Raw genomic sequence first — 23710 nt, 5'->3', positions numbered from 1 at the left:
GATCATCTGATTATTAATTGTAGAAAGCAGGATGTTGGACTAGAACAGCTTAAGGTCTTTATCCAGTAATGCGCTCTTTATGTTCTTATAATCCACAAATCCTCTTTTAAAGAAACCAAGAATCTGAGGCTCTGCTCCATCAGTCTAGATACCTCAGGAAACAGGCTGATATCTGGGTATGCAAGGCAAACCTAGAAATATCCCCACCCTTACTTTCTGGCCTCACCAGCCACCTGTTCAAGAGAAGCCAAACAAGGATGACTTGAAGGCCCAGCATTCTCTGAGGGTGCATGGTGAGTACCTAGCACAGCCTTCCCCAGCCTGGGTCTCTCCAGACATTTGGCCCACCGACACGCATCAGCATGGCCAACGATGAAGGATGACAGAAGTCACAGGCTGCAACATCAGGAGTGATGGAGCTTGGAGAAGGCTGCTCTAGCATCTCCCAGGAGCTGCTTGTCAACAAGCATAAGAGGCAACAGACCAGCCCTTTTACTTCCTCCAGGTGAGCACTGAGCCTCCTTGTCACACCATGGCAAACTACCAGACTCAGGACTGCATGTGCAATCACATGCAAATGACATTTGCCCCAGAGTTCTGGAGGGCCAGTGAATAATCTCCTTTCTGAAAATGAATTCACAATGAAGCTGCAAGAAACTAAACAATGACATGGGTGGAGATGATCGATAGTGGGTGTGTGTCCCCTCCCTCACATTATTAGTCCCAGCAGATGGGGCATCGACAATGCACCCTCCCCAAGTCTGGAGTCCTTATTAAAACATGCTTCCTCCCCAAAGTGTGCAGAAGGCCCCCATGCTGTGCTATTCTTCTCACGGAAGGTGGGGATTACTGGCAGCCCACAAACATAGGACAAGTGAGAAAACCCCCAAAACACAAATTTAAGCTGACATACACAGTGGGGAAGTGGCAAGGGAGAAAGTGAATATGACATCACTAACTTGACATTCTCTTCCTGCTCGCCAAATTCTTCGTCATTAAAGCCAAAGTGCTCAATGAACGCTGAAGTCATCTGTTGCAGCTGGTAATCAACAAAAGCCTATAAAAAGGAGAAGGAAGAGCAGACAAGGACACAGTTTAAATATGCATACTGGTGTGTGTGCATGATAGCAGGAGGAAGCAGCTCACACGTTGTAACAGAAACTGAAGAGGAACGTGGATCAGTAGGCTTTTTCCCCCAGGGCAAAACCACATGCTCTCTATCAGCCCCTTATCTGAATTTAGAACATGAACCTTGGATTCTGTTGACACACAGGACTCATCCCATATAATATTGGTTTGGTACAAGTAGTAGCTTGCTCAGGGTTATTTCATATCATATAATTTTGCAACCTGTTTTTCTGCATAAAAGATACAAAGTAGAGTGAAAGGCCACTCAAGAAGACTGAAAAGGCTACTAAAATTACAACTGGAAGAACAAAATGCCACTTCTCTGCATCCATGGACTTGAGACAAGGATGGTGATGGTGGTGAGGATGAGCATACAAATGTCCATTCCAGGATCCTTCTCCAAGAGAAGGTACCACTTCCAAGGTGAGCACAGCCACTTACATAAGCACCCTTCAACTTAAAAGCACATATAGAATTTTTATTTGGAATGAAAAGGGCTATTTGGCAGAGGGACCAAGGATCCTACATGACTACGAGCCATCTAGAGTGCAAAATGCATTCCAAGAATAGGCCACAGCCATGGATTCCTGAGTTTCCAATTAAAAGAAAGTTTCTAGCCCTCACTCATAAATTGCATCATTTATTTACATTACTGAAGCAAATGTTGGTTGAAGGGAATGGGAAGGGAGAAGAGATGACAATAACAATTTTTGAAACAAGTGTAATATTTTTAGTGTTGTGCCTGCTTTAAGCTAAAAACGCAAAGTTACTGGTTCTCAGCAACCAAATACATGGGGATGATTCCACTTTGGGATGTGAAAAGCAGAACAGGGGCAGAGGATGAAGCACCAATCTCTACTAAGGATAGGCCCACGCACTTACCTGCTGCAGGACAGCCTCCTGCGGGAAGCTGAACTCCTTGAGGTCGTTCTCGTCGTCATCACTTGACGAATGGAGGTTGTGCATGTTAACCTGAAGTAAATGAGAATTTGTTAGAAGAGCCCTTTGACAGAAAAGGTGGACATTAAGAGTTAATGGAAAATTAGAGTTAATGGAACCAACTACTTCTTATCCCTTAGTTCCTCAACAGAGTCTCATGTCAGAGTTCTTAAGCTCCTCAACTGGACCCTACCAAGCCTCTACTCTCTTCCTTTGATCCAATCACTTTCCTCCCAACATCAGAGTTGCTGTGGCTATTGGCACTCCATGTCCTAGCTGTCATTTGGGCTACTGAAAATGGGCAGCATGGGAAATCAGACATATGGGGGATAGGAAGAGAGAGAGGCCGTGGCAGCTACAACAACTCTGAGAACTGTCCCCAGAAAAACCGTGCAGAACACCCAGTTCAGTGAGTGATACTGGTTAATGTAGTGCTCCCCTATATATTCCACTGCCATCAAGGAAGCTGAGAATTTTGGACAATACTAGCCATCTAGAGCAAGAGCGGGCAAGTTGTGGCTTGTAACGCCTATCCGCCCTAGCTAGCATACTCACAAGTGAGGGATCATGTAAATTGTAGGCCAAAATACTTGGAAGGCCAGAAATTGTCCATCCCTGGTCTGCAGAAAGCAGCCTTTTACTTGGAAAGGGCTTAAAAGATACAGAACCCAGATTCCCCAATGGTAGAAGTTAGGCCCAGCCCATGCAGGCCATAATGTTAAAAAGTAATATTCCTGTGATTACAAAGGAAGGGAAACTCACAAGATCCACAGTGTTCTTCTTGTTAGTCTCTGACAAGGGCCCCGAGACAAACTTGTCCCACTGCTCCTGTTCTTCCTCGGGCAGCTCTGCAAAGCAGAAGATGTGAGCCTGGGGCTTGGTGGGCAGGAGAAACATCTTCATCCATAATATGCAAAAGAACAGAAGTGGCAGGGGATGGAGCAGTTTACCATACGAGGCAGCTTGGAGCCAGAGGACCCAGAGGAATCCTGCCTTCCTGTTAGGGTCAGTATCAGGGCTAGGCCTGGATGATCACCAGTTGCGGGCCAGTATCCAGCAGGGGCTCACTGACAAGAGCTCCCCAGAGAGCACCTCTGCCTGTGGAGCTACTTAGCACAATTTCTACTACAGGCTTAGGAGACCAAACGGCTCTCTCAACTGGAGGACAGTGGGAAGGGTTGTGCCTTGTTTTTAGCGCCGAAATCAAGTATCATGTTTAAAACTTGTAAAAAATAATTAAATGGTTCCCTGTTAAGTGGCACTTCAGTAGTTGCCTTACTGCTTTCGCCATGCTTGTGTCACATGTGAGAAACTCCACTCTGAATTCCTTCTCCTCCATTGGGCAGGTCAAAGGGGCAGAGTATGAAGAACTTGTCCACCTTCATGATTCAGTCTATGATCAAGCTGTTGCCTGGTTTACTTCTCTTAAAGGCAATATGAAAGCGCAAATTCTAAACTCCTTTGGGCCAATGTCCAGGAAGGAACATGACCCACAAGTAATATTACATCACAATTCAGCTTTTAAGAGGTATCTGCAAGTTAGGGCATCTAGGAAAGCAGGGGAAGTTCACTTGAGAGAATCTATTTTTTCTTGGCAGCATGGCCAAAGTTCATGTCACCCATTTACTGGTGAGGATGGGAAAAGTGACAGATTTAGGGAGAGGTGGAGAATTGACTGGAGGGATGGGGAAAATGGAGGGGGCTGAAGGAAGCAGTCTCTGAGAACTGATTCCCTTGGGCCAATTTTTTTGCCTGAAGCGCAGGTAGCTGTGGCACTTGGTGCTCTCTACAGGTCCCACTGAGCCTTCGGGAAGCCAGCATGCTTTTCGCTGACACCCAAGTAAGCTGCTGTCAGCTGAGCAGTGGTGAAAAAGATCTCTGTTCTCACATAATGCTATTAGCAACACAGAGACAACAATCTTAGCTCAGATCACTGGGGGTGGGAGATTTAATTGGGATTGCTGGGAAAGTGGGGTAAGTTTTAATCTCGCTTTCCTAAAGGCAGTTGTGCAGCCAGAATTGCTTTCCCTGCCCTGTTAATACCCCTCTCCACCTCTCCCATCCCAGGACAGGTCATAATTCCCCAAGCCCGCTTGGAAGAGTGCAAACTTCCCCTGCGGGGATGGAGAAGGTCCTCCACTTTTCCATCTCAGCAAGGAGAATCTCTGCATCCCTACACACTGAGGATGGAAGAGTTGTTCTACCTCTTTCCCACTGCTTATTTCCCTTCTCTTGCTCCGCTAATGAGACGGAGGAACAGAAGATCCCAGCGCTCACTTGCTCGCTAGCACTCTGCCTGGTAAGCCAGCCAGTTGCAGCAATGATGAGAAAAGGGAAAAGGCGTAAAAGGAACTGGTGACAATGGTGGTGAGAACGTAGATTCACCAAAGGAGGCCCACACAAGGCGCCTTGCCAAAGGGCCCTCGAAAACCTGAAGTCAGCACTATTTCTGTTGCCCCGCTGTAACCCATTAGTCTCCTGCCTTTCTCTCATGAAGACCTATACTATCAGCAGGGACTTTAGCTGCCCAGCTTTGGAAGCTCTGGACTGAAAATCATATAAACATAAACTTTGGCTTACTTACCCTAGGAAATTCAGTAAATGAATCTATGTGCACACTCAGAGCAAACAGAATTATGCAAACAGTTAACCTGACTTCAGTTGATCACATTTAATTTATTAGACAGATTGTAATAGGATTAGCTTCCTGAGGCTGCGGCTACTGAATTTTTTCAGTAAGAGTTGGCTTGACCCTTTTCAAGCCTATGCAACATCATAACTGTAATGGGACAATGCATGTGTGTTTCAGGCTCACATGGGAAATCACTCAGTAGATTACTTGAAAGCAACCGGATTCATGAACTATTTGTTAAATATTAAATTTATTGCTCTGAGAGGGGACATGGAGAAGGAATACAAGTATGTCTTTAAAACCAAAGGCACCCTCCATTCATATTCTGAACTATAGTTCATAAGGAGGTCATGAAGGCAAGAGCCCCATCACCAATTGCTACTCAGTGGCAGACTTTCTTTGAACATGGAGGTTCTAGCTAAGCTATTAAGGGTTAGTAGCATTAATAGGCCTGTCCTGCTTAGACTGCTCTAGTTTCCTTTCAAAACTGTCTATAGGAATGTAAGAGATTCATAATTGGGCTTCCAGTTGAAGTCCGGGTCCAATTCAAGGAGCTGGTCTTGACCTATAAAGCCCTAAATGGCTTGGGACCAGGATACCTGAAGGAATGCCTCCTTCCTTATATGCCCTCACGCCCCTTAAGATCTGCGGGAGAAGCCCTGCTCCGAGAACCCTCTCCAAAAGAGGTAAAAAGGACATCAACTCGGAGTAGGGCTTTCTCTGCGGTGGTGCCCAGACTGTGGAATACACTCCCGAGAGAGGTACGCCTGGTGCTAAGCTTTTTTTAAACTCTTTTCGGCGCCAGGTCAAAACCTTTTTATTTAAGCGGCATTTTAAAAGATAATAGTTTTAATGATTCTTCCAGTCACTTTTGCTTTGTTCTATTTTGATTTGATTTATCTGATGTTTATTTTTTCATACGGTATCACTGTTTTAATCTGTGGATGATGCTATTAGAGGTTTTAAATTGCTGTAAGCCATCCTGAGATATATAAAGGACAGCATACAAAAGCTTTTAAGGAAGGAAGGAAGGAAGGAAGGAAGGACGGAGACTAGGGCAGGTGTTCCCCAACCTGGTGCTCTCCCAATGTATGTGATGGGGAGTGGCTGTCCAACACATCTGGAAGACACTAAGTTGGGCAAGGCTACCCTAGGGTAGGGGTTGGCAACACACAGTCTGCGAAAAGCATTCAATGCCTTGCCAGCTGAAAAACACACACAAAGCCCAGTGTTTTTTGTGCTATGACGCAGTAGTTTTCAACCTTTCCACAGCTGGGGACCAGCAAAAACAGGAAAACCACTGAGGCAGAAACAAAAAGCACCATACACATAATACAACATTCTGTGTATTAGTTTCCAAACACAATACCAAAAAAATGAAAATTCTCCAGAAACTGAGCAACAAAAAATGCCAGCAAAAGAGCAAAATACTGAAATTGCCATGGTGTGGCTCCCAGGCAGCTCGCACCAAGGTGTCTCTCCCCTCTGTGGCCTCTCTGGCAGGATCAGTGCACCCCCCGCAGACACGATGCAACTGAGGAATAAGTGGTGGAGCACAGCCAGCCCCCAAGCCAGTCCACAGCAAACAGGATGTGCCCCCCCCCCGCCCCCCAAGGACCAGTAGGAAATCTCCTGCGGACTGGTGCTGGTTCCTGGACCAGTGGTTGAAAACCACTGCTCTGATGGACTAAAAGGGTAACATTTAGCTTGCAAAAAGCTATAGAACTGTTTGTTAAATGTTGGTGTCAAACTGGCAACTAAAACAAAAATAACAGGGGGAGCCATGGAGCAAAAATGGCACCTGGGCCTCTTGCAGTTGTGCACCCCTGTTCCAGGGGACATGCCTGCAGTGAACAGATGAAATGAGACCCGCAACTGTTTACTAGGGCTGGTGGGGAATTTTTCATGCATCTATATGAGGTTAAGTGTTGCTGAGTCACAAGGTCCTGTCTTATGCTGCATTTTCTCTAAGGCAGTTAATTTTATTATTACATTTATTATTATTACATTTATAGCCTACCTTTTACCTCTTAAAAGGAATTCAGGAAGGCTTACATAGTCGACTTTCCTTTTTTTCCCCACACCAAGTTGAGTATGCTGAGAGTCAGTGACTGGCCCAAAGCTACCCAGTGAGAGTCATGGCTGAGCGAGACTAGAACCTGAAACTCCTCAGTCTAACTATACCACACTGCCTCTATTATTAACAATAGTACAAAGGAGAAAGCCTGGACTTCAGTTTTCAAAACGCTCACATGCCTATCTCCTGCTGCTCTATCATTCAATCCTTCTCGGGGGAAGATGACCCTGCAGCATGACTGCAAGTTTGCAAGAAGGGTCTGTGTGGTGTTGCAACTGGAGCAAGGATGAGGTGCTGTTGGCCTCCGCTGTCTATCAGCCTCCGCCAGCATAACCAACAGACAGTGACTAGTTGTATTTCAACAGCTTCAAGAAGGCGGCAAGTTCCCTATTTCTGGACTAAAGTGATGAATTTAGCCTACTGCAGAAGGATGGCAAGGGATGTCTGCCAGGACGTGAGGGTTATCACACATTCCTGCCAGCACTCCTTGAAGGAAGGCTGGGATAACAAGGCATTCATCTTAATTTTCCAGTAATATGCAACAATAACAAGTTCCTAATATTCACAAGGTCAGATCTGTTCATTTAGAACAATGCCCACTCCATCATTCCATCATCTCCATCATCATCATGACTTTTTATACTTTTTCTTACAAAAGCTAAAAACAAAAACCTCTCCTTTCTTGGTGCTTACTGAATGAATATTTTCCAAACAGCGCATGCAGAGAATGCTGGCAGAATTCTCTAAATGCAGGAACTTAATCTGAGTTCTTAAGGCTTCAGAATTGAGCCTACTCTACACCCTTCAGTCTAGAAAGCAACCAACTTCATCTTACCTCAGTGTGTATTCCCTGTATAAGCAGCAGATCCTAGGCCAGAGTCGACCACAATCCAACATTGTGATAAGAGGCCCATGTCTCTCCCACTTGAAGTTGAATGCCCAGAATATTCCACCAGCCAAAGGCACACTTTGGCAGCCAAGATCATTCAGTGATTTGAAAGGACCCTTCCCAGAGCGCCCAGTCCTCACAGTGCCCTGAAAGCTGCTTGTCCCTGTTACCTTTCAAGAGCTGCTTGATGAGGGTGGAGTGGGGCCATTTCTCAGAGCCTTGAGCTAAGGCATTGGCAATGCGGGTGAGGTGCCCCATGTAGCCCTTGCGTCTGCCCCCATCCAACCTGAAAGACAAAGATGGAAATGAGGCAGGTAGCCTGTTCACAGAGGACGGAGAGGGTGTGGCAGATGTCTCCTGACATAAGCAAGAAATAGAGACAGGTGGCATTGCAAGGGGGAGGACGATTTTGCAATTGTCAACACACTGTGGCCCACAATTTAATTTCATGTGGCCCCATCCCAATTTCCAAAGACCTGTTCATGCAATCAGTTTAGACCTCTGGCAAAAACGAGCTGTTCCTTCGTTAGCAGCCCACTCTGTGGGGAGGGGGAGGAGTTGCAAAAAGTAAAAAAGGGTGTCCCACCCACTCCTAGCTGTGGCTCTGTCCACCACTGATTTTGGTGCCACTCACTGCAGTCACGGAGTCTTTGACAAAATACCGATGAAGGAATGCAACCTTCAGTTGGAGATGCCTTGAATGTGGGACCATCTGCATACACAGTGAATGCTCTACCCATGAGCTATGGCAATTTTCCATGAAACTGAGTTTCAGCCCTCCTCACAAATCAATCTTGTGGGCTATTGCTGTCTCTCCCCTGGCTGCAACTGGGCCGATTTCTGCCAGCTCCCAGGGTCCAGAGGCTATTGGAAGATATTCCAACAGCATTTCCAAAAAACTTTCTACATAAGCATAGGCAGCAGCTGCATTCAAGGGGCATGGAAGAGCATAAGGATTCTGGGTGGCTGATGAGAGTCTAAATGAATGGAAGCAGCCAGTGAAATGCTATGACCAAAAGGAAATAAAACAGAAGCCCTGAAACATTATGGAATGAAGAGAGAGAAGGATTAAATCAGGGAAGAACTCCAGGAAGATAAAACGGTATAAAAGTAGAAGGCAGCTCACTCAAAAAGGGTTACACGGCACTCCAAAATTGCTGTTTGCCTTGGGCTGGAGACCCTTAGAGATTCATGTATACTAGGCAAGGGGAGAGAAGTGCCCAGTCATGCCAACCCAAAGTTCCCCATTCAATACTCACTGTGACTGCTCATTTTCTTCCCAGGCAGACAAAATTCTTTGGATTAAGCGACACCTCTGCAGCAACTACAAGGGTACAATGGAACTCACTCATGTGGAGAAGGTCAAGTTGTATGAATATTAGTACACTGAATACTGCAATAGGAAGGATTCTAGTTTCTCAGCTGGAACCCTAAAGCTTTCAGCTGGCACTGGTGTAGAAAAGTATCGAAAGAGGGAGGGTGAGGTATTGATTCTGGTAGGCAAGTGACAGAACTGCTCCTCCCCTAATGAGGTCTGGCAGTTTAAGAATATGCCAACTAAACCCAGCCATCCATTCCTTCCACTGCCACCTTCACCCTGTCACACTCACTTAGCCAGTCCCTAAAATTGCCTTGGCCCTGATTGCTTCTCTTTAGTTCTTCCACGTTTGAAAGCAAAGGCAATCTGTTGCTTCTCCTGTTTCAACAACCTGTTAGCCCAGCTGTGTGGGAAGAGCTGGAACCCACAGACATGCCCCACAAGACTTACATGCTGGATGACCGGGTTTTCCGGGAGGGGCTCCGAGTGGTTCTCAATGGTCTCATCACCAGTGTGGGAACTGAAAACACTGCTAAGGCAGGCCTCCACCTGAGCGTGTAAGAAGTTGTTGTAGGTATACTTGAAGTAGAGGTCCTGGCAGTGAAAGACACAGGCAGAATATGTATAGCCAGCCAGCAATTTTTAGAATTCCTATGACCCCAAACTAACACCATGCTTCCCTTTGAAATACCTAAATAATAAACAAGTGGCATTACAAACAACCCCCACAGAAAGATTGCCTAATGATGCAACATTTAAGCAACTAATCACCTTGATTAAATCAATTCAGCAACTAGAAAACATTACTCCAATTAGTTCAGCAAACTTTAAAAAGAAAAATTAATATGTTTATACAAATTCAGGTGACAAATGCCATCTTAGCAAGGAGGGTGCACATGGGAAATACCTACAACATCTTGAAGCAAACAAACATGGCTTTCTTCTTTACAGCAATTGTTTCTTTCATGAAGATTTAGTTGATATATTCAAATTCTCAGGGCTAATTTACAAGTCATTCTGGCGATTCCTAGATTGTTTAACCCAGGAACAAAATGGGCAATCATTGCACTAACCCTAGGTTCTTTAACCCATAAACAAGCCAGAAATCCCAGGTTCACACATCATGAAGTAACCCAGAAGCACTTAGTTCAGTAAAACCAGAAATGATCTGTGTTCTCTGCTTATCCCTACAATTTCTGGGTTAAACAATGATATGTGAACTGGATCACTAAAGTCAAGATTTTTAAAATCAAGTAATAGTCCTAGAATTTCTCCAGTGGTTTCAGTATAAATACCATTTTTATCTGTGTGACCACTCAGGAGTCGTCTTTTAAATAAAAGGTTTAGTTTTGATTAACAAGCAATACTGCAAAGTTAACTTTTTTAACAAATTCTGCCCAATGTGAAAATATAGAAATTCCAGCAGGCATTTCAAATTTCTAGAAATAAGCAGGTTGCTTACCTGTAACTGATGTTCTTCGAATGGCCATCTGTGCAGTCACACATATGGGTTCTGCGCCTGTGCAGTGCCTATGGCCCGAAGATTGATAGCTAACGGTTTTGACAGGAAACTCCGCTCCCCTCCCCGCCCCTGTATTATATATGGAGCGGAGTGTCCACCATTTTCCAGTCTTTGATAGACCAGATGTTTGCTCTCTAAAGAAAAAATTTCTACGTCAAGAAAAAATGCTATATGTATCAATAACAAGTTATGAATACAGTATAGGTACCTAGATTAAAAAATAGTACGGTACTGATAACAAGTTCCACCCATCGACACTGAGCGGGGCCAGCGGGTGGGTTGTGTGACTGCACAGATGGCCACTTGAAGAATATCAGTTACAGGTAAGCAACCTGCTTTTCCTCATCGTGGCCTCTGTGCATCACACATATGGGTAGATTAGCAAGCTTACCCTGACTGGAGGAGGGGAGGTGTCATCAATGAAGAACAGCTGAAAGAACGGCTCTGCCAAAGGAACAGTCTTGTCTAGCACGGACGTCTAGACGATAATGTTTAGCAAATGTGCAGACATCGTCAATCGGGACCCCCGCTGCAAAGGCTGAAGAAGCGGCCACTGCTCGCGTAGAATGACTCCTTGGGGTTGTAAGTAAGTCCATCTTAGCTAACTGGTAGGACAAAGTTATAGTGTGAACTATCCATTTGGAGAGTCTTTGAGGGGTAAAGGAAAACCTTGGTCCTGCTCCAAGTACTTCACAAAGAGCCGATTGGAGCGGCGAATGGATCCGGTCCTTGATCTATAAAAGGCTAGGCAGCAGCGTACGTCAAGCGTGTGTAAGAATCTCTCGATCAGATTCGATGGAGATGGAAAAAAGGCAGGTAGTACTATCTCTTGACTCATATGGAAAGTAGTAGCCACCTTCGGTAGAAAGGAGGGATCCATCCGTAGAACAACTTTCTCCCTATGGAAATTTAAATAGGGAGTGTCTACCCTTAATGCACAGAGTTCACTAACTCTTCACGCTGATGTAACCACTACAAGAAAAGCTGTCTTCCAGGAGACAAGGCGCAAATCAACAGTCGCCAAAGGTTCGAATAGGGGTCTTGTTAATGCCTAAAACACCACTGAAAGGCTCCAAGTAAGCACAACTGGTCTGATCGTTGGATGAAGGTTAAGTAGCCCTTTAAGGAATCTTTTTGTCAATGGTTGGGAAAAAATGGAGGATCTCTGAATTGTACCACAGTAGTAAGAAATTGCTGCCATGTATACCTTTATGGAAGATGGTTTAAGTCCTAAATGGTGGAGTTCCAAGAGAAACTGAAGAATATTCTCTATGAATGCTGAATATGGGAGAAAAGAACAAGACTCTGTGAAGGTAGAGAATCATCTCCACTTAGCCGCGTATGACTTTCGGGTTGACGGTCTTAGCGGAGATTTGAGAATGCTTTTTAATTTCCGGGTGTAAAGCCGTCAATCCTGATGGAAAACTAGTCGAATCCGATGACGAAGGAAAGGGCAACGGATTCGAAGCCTCAATCCGAGTGACTGATTCGGGGACACAATCCGTAGAAAAGTTAAACCTTGTCGGTACTGAATCAGTAGCAAGTGTTACCGAATCTGCCATGCTGTTAGTTTCAGCGACGGGAGATCTGGATGGAGAACTGTGCCCCCCTGCTGAGTTATCAGATATGGAACAATCAGAAGGTGAATCTATTCGCCTTGAGATATTCAAAGAAGTGTTGAAAACCATGCTTAGTGGGGCCCCCATGGAGTTATCAATAGTCCTGTGGCCCCGTTGTGGGCTATCTTCGATATTACTCTCATAATGAGGGGAATCGGAGGGAAAGCGTAAAAGCTCATATTGTCCCAGGGGATCATAAAAGCATCCCCTAGTGATCCTTGTCCTATTCCCACTCTCGAGCAAAAGTTCTCACATACCCTGTTTTGCCAGGTAGCGAACAAGTCCATGTTCGGATGTCCCCAGCGATGGAAGAGTTGGTCGCATATGTGCCGATCCAGCTCCCATTCGTGGGAAGTCGACATTTGTCTGCTTAGAAGATCGGCCTCGACGTTGTCCGTACCAGCTAGATGTACAACTACTAGAGCAATGTCTCTCGGGATGCGCCAACTCCATATCTGCATCAATAGCCGAGCCAGAGTGAGAGACTTCGTCCCACCTTGTTTGTTCAGATAAAAGACTGTAGCAATGTTGTCCGAGGCTATCTGAACTACTTGATGCCAAAGAATGTCCTCGAAGGATCGCAGAGCCTTGGACACTGCCAGAAGTTCCAGGACATTGATATGATTCATGGACTCCTGTCGATTCCAAACACCTTGAGTGCGTAGGCCGGAGCACAGTGCTCCCCATCCGAGCAATGACGCATCGGTACCGAGAGTCACCACAGGGCACCGAGGTTGGAACAGGACTCCAATGTTTAAGTTGACTGGAACTGTCCACCATATCAGAGATTGTAGAACAGAGGAGTGGAGCTGAATCAACTTCATAGGCATGTCCTTTTGTGGTCGAAACATCTTGTTGAAGAAGAGCTGAAGGGGGCAAAGCCGAAGCCTCGCATGTGGAACAAAGGCAACCGACGCAGCCATGAGTCTTTGAATAGATCGGGCAGGAACCGTTCCGTCTCGTCGCATTCGATGGATGTGTCGAGCAAGAGTGCCGTACAGGAGGCATAGGCGTGGAAGACCTAGCCCTCGGTGGAGAATCTTGTATCTCGCCATCAGGAGATCGAGCCCCGAGGTGGATCCTGGTGTGGTTCAGTTCCCGTACGGCATGGAGAGCCCGGAGGAATAACCCTCATAGCCTCCTGAATGGTTGGACCCGAGGGTGTCAGGACCACAGCAGTCGGGACTGAGGAAGCCGCCGAACCTGAGTGTCGGTGTTTGGAATGCTCGGGTTTTTTCAGTTTCTTAACTGGCTTTTCGGCCTTGTCTTTCTTGGCCTTCTTATGCACAGACAGCTTTTCAGGGCTGCTGTGTTTCCTCTTTACCCGCTGCTTTTTTGGCAGGGAAGCAGGCTGATTGCCCATGATGGGAGTACCTTTGTCCAAAGGGCGTGAGGGCAGAGCAGTAGAGGAAGGAGCCGGACGCTGTGGTGGAGCAGTTGGCGTTGGATGGCGGTCAGGTGCAGCCGAAGTTGTAGTGGACTTAGCCACCAGCCGGTCCAATTGTAGGAGAGCCTGGTCCCACAGGAGTTTACGCAGGTGATTCTCCCTATTCTTCCTAGCCTGCTTAGAGAAGGCCAGACAGTGGCCGCATTTGTCCGTCCTGTGACCTTCCCCCAGACAGAGGAGGCACAGGTCGTGCGGATCCGCTGCGGGCATCTTAGAGCCACACTCTACGCACTTGCAGAACGCCACTCGTTGTGCCATCATGGAAAGAGAAGAAAGAAGATAGTATAGAGGGAGTAGATAATATTTTTGTTTTTTTGGTTTTTTTATAGAACAACAAGAGGAGGAACGAAGAAACTAACAGGAACACTAATAATAGTAATACAAACGAGGGAATACTAACTTGGAAAAGAGAGAGAAATCAACAAAGCTGAAAGGCGAGTAACGATCTTAGCGAGAGCGAAAGCGGCACGCGGCACAACGAACGGCGGTCGCAAAGACTGGAAAATGGCAGACACTCTGTTCCATATATAATACGGGGGGGAGGGGAGCAGAGTTTCCCTCCAAAACCGTTAGCTATCAATCTTCCGGCCATAGGCACTGCGCAGGTGCAGAACCCATATGTATGATGCACAGAGGCCACGACGAAGAAGATCTTCATCTTGCCAGCACTTTGTATCAAAGCAAGCAGGTCAAACTGAGTTTGAGGCAACAGTGTGCTAGTACTGCACTGGTACTCACCAACATTGTGTCAAGGGCCCCAAGCTCTATAATCTCATCCAGCAGCGCTGCATTGTTGGTGCCCAATGAGCTGGCCAGCAGCTTCACAACATGCAGGCGCGTGTTTCCTAATGGAGGGTCTAGGATTCCCCACGTTGTCTGCAGGGCCTCTTTCTGCCAGAGATAGAAAGGTGCAGGCACAATGTTTGTCCGTCTGTCTGTCTGTTCGCCCGCCCGGCCGCCCAAGCATTCCAACTGCCAGTCCCATCAACTGCCCCTAATATAGTTCATTTCTCCTTTTCACTTCCCTACTGGGCTGCACCAGAGAGAGGGGCCTCAGGATATATCAAAAATTATATCCTGTTCCCCAGCTTGTTTGCTCTCTGTTGAAACACACACACACAAAAGATCTTTCTCCAATGTATTTAATTTGTCTTTGATTACAATGTTGTGTACAACACCTTGAGATACCGTGGATGAAAGGTAGACTATACAATTTAAAAGGGCAGTTTATATGATTTTAAACTAATTTTTTAAACATACATTTTCCTGGCATACAGCAGTAGCCAAATTACAGCTCATGAATGAACACAGCTAAGCTAAAACATACACACATGCCCAGAAAAACCGTTCAAACTCTTGTGAGAGCCTATATGGCTGGGATTACATGGACTTCTTCTATAGCAATGGTCTGAGAATCCTATTCTTCCAACACAATAATCTAGTAGCTCTCTTGGTGCTTTCTTTACCCTGCTTCTCCAAAGCCCTGCCTTCTTCACTCCCAGTCTAGGCAGCAACAGCAGCAAATACATGCACTCACCTTTGGTGGATCGAGGAGCAGCCGGTGAAGCTCCCTGAGACGCTGTTTGATGGCAAGCAGAGTGCCCAAACTGGCCTGGCTGGAGGCCACTTCACAGTTGGGCCCAGTCATCTCCATCTGTCCCTCCAGGTTGCAGTAGAAGCCCCCCATGCCACCCAGTTCTGTCCTGCAAGGGAGATCATGGACGCTTAACATACAGCACCAGGCCTGTGTGCCCTGGAAGAGCACAAACCTCAGATAGCTGAAATATGTACTATTTGAATATATAAAAACAGGGGAAAAAGCTAATCAAGAGGGCTCCCCCAGACCATCTAGTCTGACCCCCAGCTCCAGCTGGCTCCGCTCATGTAATTCCCATATCATGCAAATCATGTTTGTGAAGTCAGAAGTTCTGAATTAAGGTTCTGGAACCCATCTCTTTTTCTTTAGTACAACACGTTTTGCTTCTTGGAGTCATGTTGCAGGAAAAAAGAAAAAAAACCCTTCAATAAGGTTTAGTTTGCCTTAAATACAGGAACTAGAATAGGAAAAGTGCAAACATAAGAAGATACATATGAAAGAAAAATGTCCTCACAGTAAAGGGGCAGACTGATAGGCAACAGAAGCCCTGACCCGCTATGTGGTCCCACTGTGGTTACTAGAGGCTTCACAGGATGCTGCTTTTCTGATCTGCTAATTGCTACTATCATGTCTAGAAGCTATTTTAAGAGAATGTGGCAGCACTACTACAAACAAGACTCATCTGTTGAGGTTCAGAGTGTAAAAACCTGCTAATCTCTTTGGCTCTGCACAGTTTTCTTGACATGCAAGAAACGGCAGTCCCCCCCCCCCACCGCCATACATATCCCCACCTGGGTCTGCGTGGTTCCAGCAGGGTCAGCAAGACCTGGATTCCATTGACAATGACAGACTCGCTCTGTTCTCCATCCAGCATATTGCTTAGCAGCTGCTCAATCGTCTCCTGCCTGGATGCAAAGGAACAACATTGAACTTGTTACTAAAACTGCTATGCAATTTTTAACATTAACATATACTTACAGTGCACCCACTGTACACTGAAATAAAATAGCAACAAAAAAGACTGAATTAGAAAAATTAAGCAGTGAAACTGAAATATTTCCGAAGTTCCAAAGCAGGGGTGGGGAAAATGAAGTCCATTAACATCTGGAGAGCCGCAGCTTCCGTGAGTTACCCAGCCAAGCCAATGGAAAGAGCTAATGAGACTGGAAGTCCACTAACATTTGGAATGCCACATGTTCCTCACCCCTGCTCTGAAGAGTGTCCCACTGTGCTGTCCAGGGGGCGACCAAAAAGGACCCTGGAAATACTTTGGAGTTGCCTCTGAGCCATGGAGGGGAAGGGCTGCAAGCTCCTCTGAGTGCTGGAGGCTTCCAACACACTTTTCTGCTAACATTTCATGTATGTGGTAGGTAAGCAATAGTAGTAATAGTTGTTGCTTGGGACTGGGTGATATGAATATGTAAGTCCAGTCTTGGCTCACCAGCACTGGTTGCCAGTGTATCTCCAGACTAATTTCAAAGTGCAGGGTTTAACATAGCTCTCTTGACCCCAATACCTCAGGAACTGCTTCTCCCTTTAAAACCCTTTAAAATGAACCCTTTAAAAGCTCCAAAGCCTTTTTAAAAATCCAAACTCTCTCTGTGCAAGGGCAGAAAACTCTGATTCATCTTTGCAATTCCATAAACCTGCACCCTGCCCAAAGTTTATTCAGGATTACCACATTCAAACTTGATGTACTATTTATTAGGTTGCACCAATTCGGAACCAGCTGAGAGCCTTCTATTATAAACAGTCACACTGATGCCAGACAAAGAGACCTGACCCTTTAGGAGGTTTTCTTGCATCTCTGCACCAGGTGGGACACCACTGCATAGCTAGTGGGGTCTCAATGGAAAGCTGGACAGATTCATAGAGAATTTTAGTTTTGACAGTATGATTCTTACTGATTATATTTAATCATTAATGCATAATATTCACTCAGCAAAACCAGTGGTTTTGCATGGGTTTAGTTTCCTCCCACTCCTCCATTTTATTTATAACTGATAATGCAGTTAGAAATTCTAAAAATGACTTTTAGTAAACAAACATTGTTTTTTCTTTTCTACATTCATTTCCGCTTTAGAGAAGTGACAGTCACTGCTAACCAAAGGGGCAGCAGCGATTCTTCAGCCTTTGCTGTTTTTCCAGTGCTGTCACCAGCTTTGCACTCACTTCTCAAGCGTGGCCAGTAGCTGGTCCGGCTCGGGACTGTCCTGGATTTGGATCATCTGTTCACGGCTCAGCCGGATGATGTCACACAAGGACTGTGAAGCATTGGAATGTTGCTGTGTGGAGAGGGATAAGAAATTAGAGAGCAAAAAAGGCATAAAGATGGCACCTCAATACACCTTACTGAATTGGTCACCTTTCTCTTTGTGTTTCAATTTCAACCTAGTGTGATCCCTCAACAGAAAGGAGTTCTAAGCCACCCTTCCCTAATTTGGCACTTTCCAGATATGTTGGACTAACACTCCCAAAATCCCCTAGCCAACTAAGCTGGGTGAGAGATTCCAAGAGTTGTAGTCCAAAACCTCTGGAGCATGCTAGGGTGGGGAAGGTTTTTCTAATCCTAATCACCTTCCCTACACACACACACACAGTCTAACTTCCTGGCAGAGGGTGGATGAGCATGACTGTACATTTGCTATACTCACATTGTCATCCTTTGAAGGGTGGATCATCCCAATGAGCCTCTGCACAATCTTCTCCTCATTAAGCCACTTGGCATTATGAAAAGTAAACAAACAAACAAGACAAGATTAGGAACGCTTCTTTCAATCCTGTTCTCATTACCCACACTAACCTGTGCAGAACAGAAGTACATATGTACACACAATGAAGAAATAACCTTATATTAACTGCAGGCCTAGTGCTGTTACAGTGTGAAGGCCTGTTTTAATAGTAGCTGCTAAGTGACATTCTGAAGTTGGAAAGCGAAACAGAGAGAAAATATTGTAATATTTATAGATGGGGCCTGAATCAGGTGAATTCAATTCTGATATGCTGGAGATTCTAGGTAGGTGGGAAATGGCAGTGGACCGTGAAGCAGTGGGCACGTAGGGACTGAGGCAATCTGGTGGCAGTCACTGAAGGAGAAGGTGGGAGGGTGGTATTGTAGAAGGATGAAGGGAACTAAGGCCTGAATATTGAGCTATTCTGTCTGAGAGAGATAACCGTAAGTAGCTGGTGAAGATTAGGGTTAGGGAGCAGATGACTGTGTTGCTAGATGAAGATCACACGAGCAAGCAGTAAAAACCCAGATTAATTGCCCAACCACCCAGAAATACAACAGAAGGAGCTTTGGCAGTCGGAGAGAGATTGTGACTGCATTTGGCTGGAATGGAGGTTTATGAAATTTGGTCTAAGGTAAAAAGTCATTTAGGAAACTTATATTTGCAACAGTGCCTCTTGGGTCCTTAAGAAGCATCAGTAAGCATTGTTTTGAAATCCTGAAAGTAAATATTAGCTTTCTCTTATGTACAAAATATCTCTTTAATAAAGCACTTGCTGAATATTTCAACTGTTCTCTCATTTTGGTACCCATCTCTTCCCAAAAGTCAGGCTACTAGGAGGTTTCAAAAGCATTCTAACAGAAGTGGTTCTTTATGGCCTGAACTATAAGAATTTGCGGAAAATAAGAAATCTTACAGGTAGGATTGCCAATGAAGTATTAACTTCCCCAAAGACAATGGTAGCACTGGTAGAAGAATTCCCCACACACAGACTGCTCCAATGATACCCCACAACACTGTGCCCCACGGAGTTTCCAAAGGCTCTACCAGCACCCTTGGAATCTTCCCGGCAGTTGCCATGTTATTCTGGGCTTAAGAAGTCCCAATAGTGGAAGACAGTGGGGGGAACACCTCAAAATGGGGATGCAATGAAACACTGCATATGGAGAACTGTACAGTATTTTGTAGGACAGGAATCTTGAAAGAATGAGAAGTTTGGAGGGGTGTATCTATTGCATTTGAGAGGGCTGAAGAACTGTTATTCTACAGAGCAAGCATATTTGATTTCAGATATGATTTTACAAAGCCACCAGAAGTACGGGAGACCCAGAGGATAGTGAAGATGTACAAATCCTGGCGGAAGAGTATCATTTCTTAAGATGGGCAATACCTTAAAGTACCAAAAGAGACAATCAGTTGCTCAATAAGGAAATCTGAGCTAAACAATGAACTTACACATTTTCTAATCACCTTGTGCCAAAGGGAGGGCAGGGGAAGTACTAAGAACTTCCTCACACCTACAGCAAGCCACCTTTTGGCAGTTTGGTACCCCCTCTGTTGCTTCTTTAACATTGCTCCTCCAGATAGTTAAAGCAGAACCCACCCAGCAGAGTCAGAAGAAACAGGATATGTTAAAGATCAGGTTTGTCACCAGGTTCAAATCAGGAGGACCATGAACAATAAAACAAATATATTCCTCATTCAAGCACATTTGACCACATAACTTTCATTCCCTTTGAGAACCCTTTCATTCCATGACTGGTAAACAAAGGCTTGATGAAACATTTCAAGGAAGAGGGCAGATAGGAGTGCCTATACAGGATGCTTACATTGAACACATCCTGCCTGAGCTGTGGCTGCTCCACACAGGTGAGGAGCCGCAACAGTAGGTCCATGATGGCAGAGGTACCAATGTGACGTAGCAGCAGGTTGACAAAATCGTCCTTCTTGCGGAGGAAGGCAACTATCTGGAAGACAGTCAAGGAAGTTAGCAGTAGGGGTGTGGGGAAGAGAAGTAAGGTAAGACCATTTTTGGAAATGGATGTCCTGGCACATTTTTATCAATAACATGAGACCCAAACCCTGGAACACCCTGGAGAGGAATGGCATATATTTGATCCAGGTCAGCCTACCAATGGTTTCATGAGACTCCTTTGTGCATGGGTTACACTGGATAGCTGCATGGTTGTGAGGTCTTTGTATTTTTGCAAAAGTGGTGTGTTCTGGTGATTAAAACAGGGATGAGGCATGTGTAGCCTTTCAAATATTGCTGGATTTCTACTCCCAATATCCCTCACCACTAGCTATGTTCTGATGGGAGCTGAAATGCACCGGCTTCTAGAAAGAAAGACATTCCCCATCCTTAGGTTAACATGCCTCGCTAGGTCTGGGGAGGTCCAGCTTCAAATCACCATTCAGCATGAACCAATCCATCTCTCTCAGTCTGAGGCAGACTTGCCCAACTAGGTATCTTCCAGATGTTTTGGACTTCAACTTCCATCTGCCCAGGAAGCCTGACCAATGGTCAGGAATGCTGGGAGAAGTAACATCATCATCATACAACATCATCACCTTCATCATCATCCAAAACATGAAGGACACCAAGCTGAGGTAGACTAGCCCAGCTTATAAGGTTGTTGAGAAGGTAAACAGAGAAACATGCTATGTATGCTACCCTGAGATCTTTGGGGGAAGGGGTGGATAAATATCAATAATTAGAAAACACAGAACTGTGAACCTGCAAGCAACCCTGCTGAAGACTGACAAGACTGAAGGCCTGTCTTGTCTGGCACATTTCACAAAGAGCCAACCAGTTGCTCTGGGACATTCCTTAGTTGGCAAAAGGTTCAATAACTACACTTATATTTTAACATGGAAAAAGCTGCTTTGAGGGTATTTTACTTCACCCTTTCACTCTGTGAATGTTAACTTCTGGATGTAACCTGGTATAGTACCAGATGGTTTTTAACACGTCAGGAATTTAGAAGAAATGCTTGAGAGACATCAGATGATCTCATGTGATCCATACCAAGTGTTACCACATGGGGGTGCACTGGCAAGAAAATACTTTCATGAGGTCATCTTCCAAGGACTCTCTGCAAGCTAATCTGAATGCCCTATATGAGCATACTAGAGCAATGGAAATTCCCTTCAGCCACATAAAGCAATTAGAAGGCTGGGACATTTGAACAGCAGTAGGGATGGCGCTCAGCTGAAATGAAGTGGCAGGCCAAGAAACCCACAGGAGGGTACCTGATCAGTCTTGCGGTTGATGAGAATCCCCATGACCTTGCTGAAGAAGCTGGCCAACAATGGGTTGAGAATTCCACCAGTCTGAAGGAAGCTGTAGAGCCGCCGTAGGAGAGACTCGTCCTCACCCAGCGCGTCGTTGATCTGCGTGATGTCTGACGTCAGGATCTCACACGACACACTTGGATACCTATGGAAAAGAAGAAGCATGTGCATGAACTTCTCTACCAGCCTCTAATTCCTGAGTAAATTCCTGAGTAAAAGTTGTGCAGTTGAGCTAAACAGCACAGTACTGTGCTATCCACTGGTTTTGCAGGATACTACAGAGAGATAATCCAAGAGAAACAAAACACACTTGAGTGTTCTCAGCTCTACTTCAGGAGAAAATTTCTGCAACAAGGGAAACCCAAATTTCACAAAAAGCTGAATACTACAACCTCTATAAATTGTGCAAGTTGGGCAGACTTGCTTATTCTCTGCAATTTATTCTATCAATTTTAGTCAAGAGATGGAGCAGTGTGCATGCAAAGCACAGAATTTCCCATCAATGGCCTGTTGCAAAGATGTCACTTCCTTTTGTTGATTTCTGAGATTACAGCAGGCACTATCCACATAATTTTAAAGCACCTATTTGCTGCTACAAGGGCTTGAACCTTGCTTTGTGTTCTGTCGTTTCTTGAAATCAAAACAGATACTCAATTATCAGAACCTGTTGTCGCATCAGTGGGTCTATCCCACTACTTACCCTTATCTATAGCAGTTGAATCCTGCTCTCTCTCAGTGCTAACAGTAAAGTAGGAGATGAACTGAAAGTCCAAAACCATACAAACACCCCCAGAAACCCAATTTTATATTATGATTTTGACTTTCAGTATTTTGCTGTTTTCAGTGCCCAGAAGGTATTACCAATAACAGTTCATTCAGGGCAGTGGTGGTGAACATTATTGTAAGCTGTCCTGAGATGCTGTATCGGGAAGGACGGGATAAAAATGTTTTAAACAATAAGAATAAGAATAAGAAGTAACATATGGCCTTCCAAATGCTGTTAGATGGCAACTCCCACGAGCTCTAGCCAGCACAGCCAATGATAAGAAATAATGAGAACTGCAATCCAACAACATCTGGAGGCTGACTTGTTTCCCATCCCTGATTAGAGCAAGTTGTCTCCCAGTACTATCCCATTCAAGGAGCACTGGGAACAACAGGTATGGGAAAGACCTGCCTCACTGTGAAAATTGTACCCTATCGGTGCTGTTCTGATTGGTAACTCTAATGCATACAAATGTTTTGAATAGATAATGCATATGCATTAAAGCCTGGGTTATTTCTCACTCAACAACCCTAAGTGCCAGGTTCAACCATCACAGCAAATAAAGTGAAAAAAGGAGAGCAGTCTTGTACACTTTCAAAAGGTCCTGACAACTCATAGGCTGTCAGTATGTCCAAAGCAAGCCAATATCACTATTAATGCAGATACTTGACCACTTCAGCAGCAACTTTCCTGACCCTGCAATAAGCAACAGAGAATTAGCATTGGGTTTGCACACTCCTCCCTCACACATCCCTGCTGACTTACGCACAAGCTTTGATGTAGAAACACCGGCATGTTTTAACAAGAACTCTGTTCTTTTTATATCTGAAATGGAAATTCTGGATTAAAAGAAAGAAGCATCTCCACTCTAGAGCCAGTGCATGGGCCATGCTTTACGAAGGTTGGAAACTTCTGGTTCATTCAGATACGAAGCCAAACCATGGAATGAATGTCAAAAATTACAGGCAAACATTGTTTAGTGGTGCTCAAATCTTCTCTCTGTTTAGGACTTTTTTCTCTTTGGCCTTCTTTGATGGGGCAATGGTCATAGCTAGAGTGTGTTAATTCATAATTCATACATCCTGGCAAGCCATAATTAGTACAAACCACAAATTCTGATTCTGGTGTTGCCAAAAAAACTACAAATCAGGTTTGTAAATTTGAATAACATGCTAAACCAGAATTTTTAAAAATGAGTGCAGCAAGCTCGTGCCTTGACTTTTTCTACATTATTTTTAAAGAACAAAATACTCACCTGATTCCCAGCCCCCACCTCATATTTTAAAAACGAATCCTACCGGTAACCAAAAAATTAAAGAACCAGGAGAAGGAAGATCAATCTGCCATACTTCTTCCTGGTTCTGGAGATGCTGAAATTCCACATACAGATATCCCTCTCTCCTCCTTATCTCAGAAGGTCTACTTACTTGTAGCGCACTCTCTCATCCACGTCTCCAGGGGGTTCCTCTGTCACACAGGTGACCAATGCTTCCATGTGCTCGGGCTGCACCAGGAAGTCCACCAGCTTACGGTTGACCACCTTGCATTCCTGTAGCACATCCTCCTCATCCAGAAGCTCAAAGAGGGTCACGTTGCCACGCTCCAAGAGGGTGTCAATGTGGGAGGTCGTGTGGAGGTCAAACTTCCAGAACATGGCTTGCTGTGCATAGGGAGGAAGATAGAAAGGTGAGCAATCAAGCAATAAAGGAGAAGGGGAAGATGACTGTGTGCACCCATACAAGCTAGTTAA

General features: G+C 45.0%; 1 protein-coding gene across 2 annotated transcripts in view; it reads right to left on the bottom strand.

Annotated features, from left to right (window-relative positions):
* Positions 1-23710, bottom strand: part of PPP6R1 (protein phosphatase 6 regulatory subunit 1) — a 58659-nt gene that overhangs the window by 14848 nt on the left and 20101 nt on the right. For both annotated transcript variants that reach the window (XM_044447807.1, XM_044447808.1), the window contains exons 2-15: positions 23388-23620; positions 21153-21339; positions 19730-19867; positions 17823-17888; positions 17341-17453; positions 15960-16073; positions 15109-15274; positions 14310-14462; positions 9434-9577; positions 8925-8989; positions 7836-7951; positions 2830-2915; positions 2011-2100; positions 960-1057 (exon numbers count right to left, since the gene is read on the bottom strand). In XM_044447807.1, coding sequence (XP_044303742.1) covers positions 960-1057; positions 2011-2100; positions 2830-2915; positions 7836-7951; positions 8925-8989; positions 9434-9577; positions 14310-14462; positions 15109-15274; positions 15960-16073; positions 17341-17453; positions 17823-17888; positions 19730-19867; positions 21153-21339; positions 23388-23614 — 1763 coding nt within the window. In that variant the 5' untranslated portion in view covers positions 23615-23620. The remainder of the gene's footprint in view (positions 1-959; positions 1058-2010; positions 2101-2829; positions 2916-7835; positions 7952-8924; positions 8990-9433; positions 9578-14309; positions 14463-15108; positions 15275-15959; positions 16074-17340; positions 17454-17822; positions 17889-19729; positions 19868-21152; positions 21340-23387; positions 23621-23710) is intronic.

The sequence above is a fragment of the Varanus komodoensis genome, unplaced genomic scaffold (genome assembly GCF_004798865.1).
Source record: "Varanus komodoensis strain SLA01 unplaced genomic scaffold, ASM479886v1 scaffold53, whole genome shotgun sequence".
In the NCBI taxonomy this organism is placed as follows: domain Eukaryota; kingdom Metazoa; phylum Chordata; class Lepidosauria; order Squamata; family Varanidae; genus Varanus; species Varanus komodoensis.
This window is presented reverse-complemented; position numbering and strand designations above follow the sequence as displayed.